Source organism: Mirounga leonina, unplaced genomic scaffold (assembly GCF_011800145.1).
Source record: "Mirounga leonina isolate KUSES-001 unplaced genomic scaffold, KU_Mleo_1.0 Mir_94, whole genome shotgun sequence".
Classification (NCBI taxonomy): domain Eukaryota; kingdom Metazoa; phylum Chordata; class Mammalia; order Carnivora; family Phocidae; genus Mirounga; species Mirounga leonina.
The window spans coordinates 46,024,112-46,032,757 of record NW_023270855.1 but is presented as its reverse complement, the minus strand read 5'-3'; the positions used below and the strand labels follow the sequence as shown (position 1 = coordinate 46,032,757).

The following is an 8,646-nucleotide window of genomic DNA, read 5'->3' as shown; positions in this document are numbered from 1 at the left end:
CACTGGCCATTGATGCCTGGGCTAGGCTGGGGGCCACCCCACTAGTCATAGATGGTGGAGCTAGGCTGGGGGCCACCCCACTGGTCATAGATACCTGGCCTAGGCTGGGGGCCACCCCACCAGTCACAGATGGCTGGGCTAGGCTGGGGGCTACCCCACTGGTCACAGATGGCTGGGCTAGACTCAGGGCCACCCCACTGGTCATAGTTGCCTGGGCTAGGCTGCGGGCCACCTCTCCAGTCACAAATGGCTGGACTATGTTTGTGGCTCCCCGACCAGTCGTCGATGGCTGGGCCAGGCTGGGGGTCATCCCACTAGCCCAAGATTTCTGGTCTAGGCTCAGGTTCACCTTACTAGGCCTAGGTGGCTCAGTTAGGCTGGGGATGACCTTAGTAGCCATCGATAATTCAGATGTGCTACAGGTGACCTTACTGACCATAAATGGCTGGCCTGGGTTTGGGGCCATCTTACTGACCACCGGTGACTGGGATAGGCTTGAGGTCAGCCTAGTGGCCGCGGATGGCTGCTGATATGTGGTAGGGACCACATTATCCAAAGACAGACTTCTGGTCAGTCCTGTCCTGTAGGATTTCTGGGACAATCTTTCCTTCAGGTCCATGGAGCTTTGGCCTGAGGTCACATCCCTCTCATCCTGATCATCTGAGCTCCAGTGGACACTCAAGGTCATGCGGCCGGACACTGAGCTGTGGTGCAGAATGGGGATCAGCTCTGAGCCTGCAGAGGGCTGTTCGTAGAGGTTTGGAGTCATATGTCCCCAGCCCGCTTTCTTGGTTTCTTCCCTGTCTCTAGGCCTCTGGGGCCTCCCCACAGCCTCTCCAGAGAGGAGGGTATCTAGATGGATATCCCCATCCAAGCAGGCCTCCCAGGACTCCTGCTCCACCAGTTCGACAGCAGTTAGACTGGCCACAGACATGGTGGAGAGGCTGAGTGAGCCACAACTAGGCAGTGAGCTCTGGGAGTTACTCACATTTGGACCATAGTCTATGGAGCCTTGGGAGAGGCTTCCAGCCATGTCATTGTCTGGACCCTGGGGCAAACTGGCCACCAGTTCATTGAGTATATGGCCAGTCACTCGCTCTGGTGGGCAGCGCGCACTGGAAATGGTGCCCTGGTTTTGATTCCTCTCCTGCCTGGGGACGGCTGTACGGGAAAGGGTGCGTGCAAACCTCCTGCCTGGGGAGGCTGGGAACACACTGGGATCTGCCTGAGTCTTGAGTGCCCAGCGAGGACCAGGAGCCATGGAGCCAGGCAAGAGACCTAGGGTTATGTCACCAGCCTTGGGGTTCTGGGGTTGGGTTAGGGACATTTTGCTCACAGTGGCAGCCCTCAGTGGACCTGGGGTCGCCTTATTGATCCTCTCCCTAGTGTTCACGGAGGCCTGTTTGTGATTTGGGGACTGAGTTTTCTGCATGGTCTCCTCACGGACCACGGGTGGCTGTCGTGGAACTTTGGTGGCTGAGGGTCGGTACCTGCTGGAGGGCACCTTGTTGACCCCGGAGGGCTGACAGCAACAAACAGATGCCCCATAGGCAGCAGTACTCCGGTGGGAGTGCAGAGCCCTCCCAGCACCCACAGTGCGGGGGAGCATACCCGAGGCCACCCGGCCCTCCCCCGACGACGCCCACAGACGTGGGGCCACCCTGCTGACCGCATGTGGCTTATGGGAGCTCGGGGCTCTGCCACCAGCCACCACCGATTGCTGGCTGGTGCTTGGGCCCGCACCATTGGCAATGAGCGGCTGCCACAGGCTGGGGGGCAGCTGCAGGTGGGGTGGCTTGGGCAAACTGGGGTCCGTGTCACTCTCCACGGGGTTGAGATCTGATGCCAATTCACTGGCCCCTGGGGGCAGGCACACGTTTTCCTCACTGACCTCAGGGCTCAGATATAGGTCTGAGGAGGAGCCCCTGCTGGACTCCATCTCCCATGATAGACTGGGGTCCAGGGCAGCGATCAGGGGATACTGATGAATGGCAGTGATCACTCTACTAGCCAGGGAAGCACCCATAGAGACCACCGGAAAGCAGGGTGACCCCCCGAGCATGGCCCCATCCCCCATCTCTTCCAAGAACCTGGCAGGCCAGCCTGTGGAGAAGCCCTCCCAGGCCCCGTCCTGGGGAACCCTAACCTTGCTGGGCTGTGGTCTCACGGGGCCTAGGGCGGGCCCCCATGCAGTCGATGGGATCCCCCTGTGGTCCACCTCCACCGGGGCTGGGATCACAGTCATCCTGTTTCCTGCTGTTTTCGAGGAGGCCTTGGGGAGGACAACGCCAGTCCTCAGGGCCGCCTGAGACAAAGACTGGCTCAGGACAGCGCCCAGCTCCCCCTGACACAGGGCCTGGCTCAGAGCGGCCCACTCCTCCTCTGTCAGGGCCTTGCTGAGCACGTCCGCCAGTTTACCCTGCTTGGCCTTGGTGAGTTCTGCCCGCAGCTCGCCGGGGGACAGGGTGCGGGACAGCGCAAGGCCCAGCTCGCCCCAGGATAGCATTTTCATCAGCGCTGTGCCCAGCATGCCCTGGGGCAGGGCCTTGGCCATTGTGGAGCCCAGGACTCTCTTGGACAGGGCCTGGTTCAGGGCTGCCTTCACTTGGCCCTGGGAGAGGGCTTTTACCAGTAGGGCATGGAGGTCCTCCTGGGAGCCCAGTTCGGCAGCCAGCTCAGTGCCCAGGGAGGCGAGCTGGGAGGCAGTCAGCTCTTCCGGGCAGGGTGTGGCCGGGCTGGGCATCGGTGACTGGGCCCGGGTAGCCCCACTGTCACCCCAGGATTCAATGTTACATGTGGGGTGTCCGGCAGAGGCCAGCAGAGGCACCAGCATGCTCCGGGTCTCGGAGGCCCCCTGGCGTGGGCCCGGGGTGCCTTTGCCCTGCACATAACTGTGGGGTTGGATCTGAGTCAGTCTGTCCTCTGGCTTGGCTCGGGGTGGAGTGCCAAGGGCACCAACGTGCTGGCAGGGCTGGGTGGAGGCCTTGAACCCGGCCAGGAGTGGCTGCGACTGGGTCTTGCCGCTGAGCTCAGCAGCTTGGTGGGCCGTGTGGAGGCACTTGGCGGTTTCTGGGACCAGCTGGGCCTGGGACTGCACCTTGGTCAGCCCGATGGACTGATGTGCTTGAGACTGGACCTTTATCACCCCTGTGGCCAGATGCGCTTGGGACTGTGCCTTGGTCAGACACGTGCCCAGATGTGCGAAGGACGGGGCCTTGGTCAGCTTGGCAGGTGGATGTGCCTGGGACAGGGCCTTGGACAGACACGTGCCCAGATGGGTCTGAGCCTGAGTTGTGGTCAGCCTGGCGTGCGGATGTGCCTGGGGCAGGGTCTTAGACAGACATGTGCCCAGATGGGCCTGGGGCAGAACCGCAGTCAGTTCGGCAAGCAGCTGTCCCTGGGACGAGGCTGTGGTCGAACAGGTGGCCAGCCGTTCTTGGGGCAGGGCCTTGGCCAGACATGTATCCAGATGTGTCTGGGGCATGGCCTTGGCCGGACATGTGGCCAGCTGGGCCCGGGGCAGGACCACGGCTGTTTCTCCGGGCGCATACACCTGGGACTGAACCTTCACATCTGCCCTCAGATGTGTCTGTAATGAGGACTTGTTCCTGTCCTCAGCCATTTTCACCCAGGGTGAAGCCCGGGGCGTTTCAATGGCCACACTGGTACTAGACACCGTTTCTGTTTTCACCTCCTTCTGGGAGAAGACCTTCATTTTTTCAGCTTCCAAAGGAGGCTTGGCTGGAGCCTTGGGGGCCCCAGCTCCCAGATGCGGTGAGTTAAAGTATTTGATCTTTCCCTCAGCCAAGTATGAGTGAGAAGAGACCCTGACCATCCCTGCTGTCTGCTTTGTGTTCACCACAGCCTTGGCCTTCGGTCCGTTCAGACTCGTGTGGGATGAGGCGTTGGGAATTCCAGCTGCCACAGCTACCGGAGGTGAAGACTTCAGATTTCCACCTGCTGAAGGTGGCAGGCATAGGGTCCTGAGAATGGCGGCCATTGAGCGAAATTGGGCTGGGGTTTTGGTGACCATGGCTGCCAGACGCGTCTGGGGAGGGGTCTTGGTCACTGAGGCCCCGGGGAGCGTCTGAGATGGAGTCTTGGCCATGGCAGCTGCTGGACACGTCTGCAGTGGGGTCTTGGTCATCGGGGCTACCGGGCGCATCTGGGTTGGAGTCTTGGTCATGGCGGGCACTGGGCACGTTTGGGGTGGAGCCTTGGTCATTGTGGCCACAGGCCGTGTCTGAGTTTGGGGCTTAATCATCGAGGCCAAAAGGCATATCTGCGGCGAGATCTTGGCCATGATGGCTGCCGGTCGTGTCTGGGGAGAAGTGTTGGTCATTGAGGCTGTTGGTCGCATCTGGGTTGGGGTCTTGGACATCGGGGCTGCTGGGCATGGCTGCGGTGGGGTCTTATTCACCAGGGCCGCCAGGCATGACTGAAGTGGGGTCTTGCTCATGGCGGCTGGCTGGGATGCCTGGGGTGAAGTCTTGGTCATTGCAGCCACCGGGCATGTCTGGGGTGGGCTCCTGGCCACTGGGCCTACCTGGTACGTCTGGGGTGGGGCCTTGGTTATTGTTACCGTGGGCGCTGAGCATGGCTGGGGTGGGGTCTTGTTCATCATGGCTGCCAGGCATGACTGGAGTGGAGTCTTGGTAATCGCGACCGCAGGGTACGTCTGGGGTGGGGTCTTGGTCATGGCAGCCGCTGGGTACATCTGGGTTAGGGTCCTGGTCATCCTGGCCACTGGGTATACCTGGGGTGGGGTCTTGGCTAGTGTTACTGTGGGCACGAGGCATGGCTGGGGTGGGGTCTTGGGCATTGCGGCCACTGGATACATCTGGGGTGGGCCTGTCTGGAGTGGGGCTTTTAGGACCTCTGTTTCCACGTGGGTCTGGGCCTGGGTCTTGAGTGATCCGTGAACTGCCTGGGCATACCTTCCACATGGGAGTGGCCCTGGGGCTCCTGCCTTGCTGGCTCTGGTAATTACTTGCTTGGTCTTCACCGTGTCCCCTTCAACGTGGACAAGGCAGGGATTTCTGACAGTTCTTGTCAGCAGGCATGGGTGGCACTTTGCATCTAGACTTGCCGGACATGGAAGTCTCATGGCAACGGTCTGGTGTGGCAGGAAGGTGATGCCAGGGTCCCCAGTGGTGCAAGGTGGAGCAAGCTGGGCCTGCAGGAAGGCCAGCTGGTGGGTGCAGGCAGCCAGGGTGTTGGAGGAGGGGAACTGGGTCTCTTTGCTCACCATGACAGGCGGGGCCACAGGGGGTTTGCTCTCTTTTGGATGCTGGAACCGCACCTGCTGGGGGGCATGGTAAGGGATGTCGCCCTCCTCCATGCTCACTTTTTTTTCCACCAACTTGCCAGACCGGAGGAGACGCCTGGTGTTGAAGCGTCGCCAGGCCTCCTGGATGGCCTTTGCTGCCATCATCTGGGAGATCAGCTTTTGCCGGAGCCGGTAGCCCCTCCAGTTGGCTTGGATGAGGGTGGCTGCACGGGAGAGCATCATGTCCATCTCATCCACCAGGACGTTCTTGAAGGCCTGGCTCTCGACCACAGCCCGCAGGCGTGGGACGTGACGAGGCACCGTCTTGTCCTTGTCATACTGCTGCAGAAGGGTCTCCCTGGACGCCAGTGGCTTGTGCTGAGGCTGTGGACTCAGTGTCCCTGCTTTGTCTTGGAGACTGGAGACAGACTGGGGCTGGTAGAGGCTCTGCCCATCGGGTGACAACTGTAACTGTGTTGCTTCCTGCATTGTCTTGGTTCCTGGGCGGGTCAGCGCTGCCTGTGGAGGGTGACAGGGAGGTAGACAGAGTGGGATCATACAGACAAGAGGTCTCCTGGCTGGAGCGAGCCCTCCGGGACCTACAGCTTCTCGTTCCTGACACCTTGCAATCTTCCTCCTCTCCTTCGCAGGCCCTCCCTCTCCCAGCCACCTGCCCCGGTGGCCTCTGCTACCTACGTCTCCCTCATGATCCTGTGGTCACTTCAACACTGGCAATAATGCACATTCTCAGCTGCATGCCAACCATCTTCTTGCTCCAATTTCCTTTATATCTGGAGCACACTCTGAATCGCACTGATCACACTGTTTTGGAAATTTCCTATTTGTCTCTGTGTGTGTGCGTATGTGTGTTGTTATTATTTGCCTCTCTCTATTTACTGTGAATTCCTAGAGGGCAGGAACCAGCTCTGCGTCATTTCTGTGTCCCCATCTCAGTCATAGGGCCTGGTTCCGGGCTGTTCGGTGGGTGGCTAGCTTCATAAATGAGTGGCTGAGTGGATTGGAAGTTGGGTAGATAGATGGATGAGTGACTAGATACTGAATGGTTAAATCTGGATAAGTGAATGGTGGATGGGTTGGAAAGATGGATAACGGGTTGTGTGGAAGAATAAGTAGGTAAATGAAGTTGATGAATGAATTGATGAACAGATCAATAAATAAGGAAATGGATACATGGGTGGATGGACGGATGGATGGATGAGTGGGTACATGAATGAATGAGTGGATGGATGCATAGGAGGGAGGGGTAAAGGAGGGAGGAATGGATGGATGGACAGACGAGCGAGTAGAGGAGGGATGAGATCTGAGTAGATAAAGGAGTGCGTGAATGGAGAGAGCCGAAGGAATTGGTGAAGAGATCAATGAATAAGAGGTAGACTGATGAACGGCTAGATGGATCAGTGGCATAGATGATGGATGACTGATAGATGATGGGTAGATCACTGGCAGATGGGTGGGTAGAAGAATGAGGGGGTGACTGTGGTTTCCAGAAGCACCTTGGTTCAGTGGGAACGGGGATACTGCCAAGCAGCCCTGATATGTCACCTGGAGCATAACACGCTTGTTGGGCAGAAGCCCACTCCACCCTCTTTCTGGCTGAAACAGCCGATTCCCTTCCCAGACATCTTCATACCTTGGAGGGCCATAGAGTTGGAGGAGGAGCAGGAGGAGAAGGTGCAATCTCAGAGGCCAGCTTGCAAGAGGAAGCAGCCTTCATTCAGTCCTTCATCCCATGCAACATGCAGCAACACTGCCCTGGGCTGGCTCTGTCCTCAAGACAAATGTGAGAAGAGATGTTAAAAGAGAAACAAAAACAAAAACAAAAAACCCTAACATCTCAAAACAAAAACCAAAAACTTTTAAGTCCACAAAGATGAATGTACAAAGAAGTTTATACTAGTGTTCTTTTCTATGTAAAAGCAAAACAACTAGAAATAACCAAAAAGGTGATTGCTAAGGGGTCAGTTAAAAGTGCAAAAAGGAGGATGTTCAAAGATGTTCATCACTGTATTGTTTTTTGTTTTAAGATTTTATTTATTTATTTGACAGAGAGAGAGAGACAGCGAGAGAGGGAACACAAGCAGGGGGAGTGGGAGAGGGAGAAGCAGGCTCCCCGCCAAGCAGGGAGTCCGATGTGGGGCTCGATCCCAGGACCCCGGGATCATGACCCAAGCCGAAGGCAGACGCTTAACGACTGAGCCACCCAGGCGCCCCATCACTGTATTGTTTATGAAGAGTAAAAACTGAAAACAACTCGGGGCACCTGGGTGGCTCAGTCGGTTAAGTGTCTGCCTTCAGCTCAGGTCATGATCCCAGGGTCCTGGGATCAAGCCCTGCATCAGGCTCCTGCTCAGCAGGAAAGCCTGCTTCCCCCTCTCCCACTCCCCCTACTTGTGTTCCCTCTCTCGCTGTGTCTCTCTGTCAAATAAATAAATAAAATGTTAAAAAAAAACAACACTGAAAACAACTCAAATGCTTATCCACAGGAGGTGGCTTAAATTAAACAGAATATTCATACAGTGGTAATGGTGTCCAGATCCACAAAAATGGTTAAAATTGAAAAGATGGACACATTATGACCAACTGGGGAAATTGTTAGTGTCTTGAAGGCAACTTGTCGATTCCACCCTGATATTTACATTCAAGAGGTACAAGTGTTCACATTCACCCAAACCAGAAACCATCCAAATGCCCATTGACGGAAGACTTAAATTCAACCATATCAGTAACTGACAGGATAATAGACTAAAAACTTTAAGACAAAGATGATCAAAATAGATTCATTTTCAAAGACCCATGTGTTGCCTCCTTTCACGGTAAGAATTCTAGCTTCACCTATGTGATGGCCTGAATGTCCTGCCCCTGCCCAGTCTTCACCCCAACCCTAAAATGGGCTGGGTTCATTCAGAACAAGCATCAGTGTGAACTGGATCATAACAACAAATGGGCCTGAGGCTGGTTCTCCTGGAGGTGGGCAGAGTCATTGTCCCCATTTCACAGAGGAGGAACCTGAGGCCCAGAGAAGCCAACATACCATATTTCTTACTTCTTTAAGTTATTTCTGATTTACCTCCCTCACTGAACTATGAACTGCCCATGGGTAGAGATGTCCGTCTCTTTTGTTTGCTGTTGAATCCCCAATGCCTAGAACAGTACACACAATAGGTGCTCAATAGATGTTTATGCATGGATGGATGGATGGATGGATGGATGGATAGATGGATGAGTGGATGGAGTGGATGGATGGATGGATGAGTGGATGGATAGATAGATGGATGAGTGGATGGAGTGGATGGAAGGATGGATGGATGGATGAGTGGATGGATGGATGGATGAGTGGATGTATAGATAGATGGATG

At 56.1% G+C, this 8,646-nt stretch overlaps 1 protein-coding gene across 1 annotated transcript in view; it reads right to left on the bottom strand.

Moving 5' to 3' along the window:
* The window catches only part of IQCN (IQ motif containing N), an 11,737-nt gene extending 4,724 nt beyond the window's left edge, over positions 1-7,013 (bottom strand). The window contains 3 exon segments of the mRNA XM_034998678.1: positions 1-5,698; positions 5,700-5,788; positions 6,921-7,013. The exon segment at positions 1-5,698 is cut by the window's left edge and continues 1 nt beyond it. Of these exon segments, the coding sequence (XP_034854569.1) occupies positions 1-5,698; positions 5,700-5,788; positions 6,921-6,933 (5,800 nt within the window). The 5' untranslated portion in view covers positions 6,934-7,013.
* Between the last annotated feature and the right edge of the window lie 1,633 nt (positions 7,014-8,646).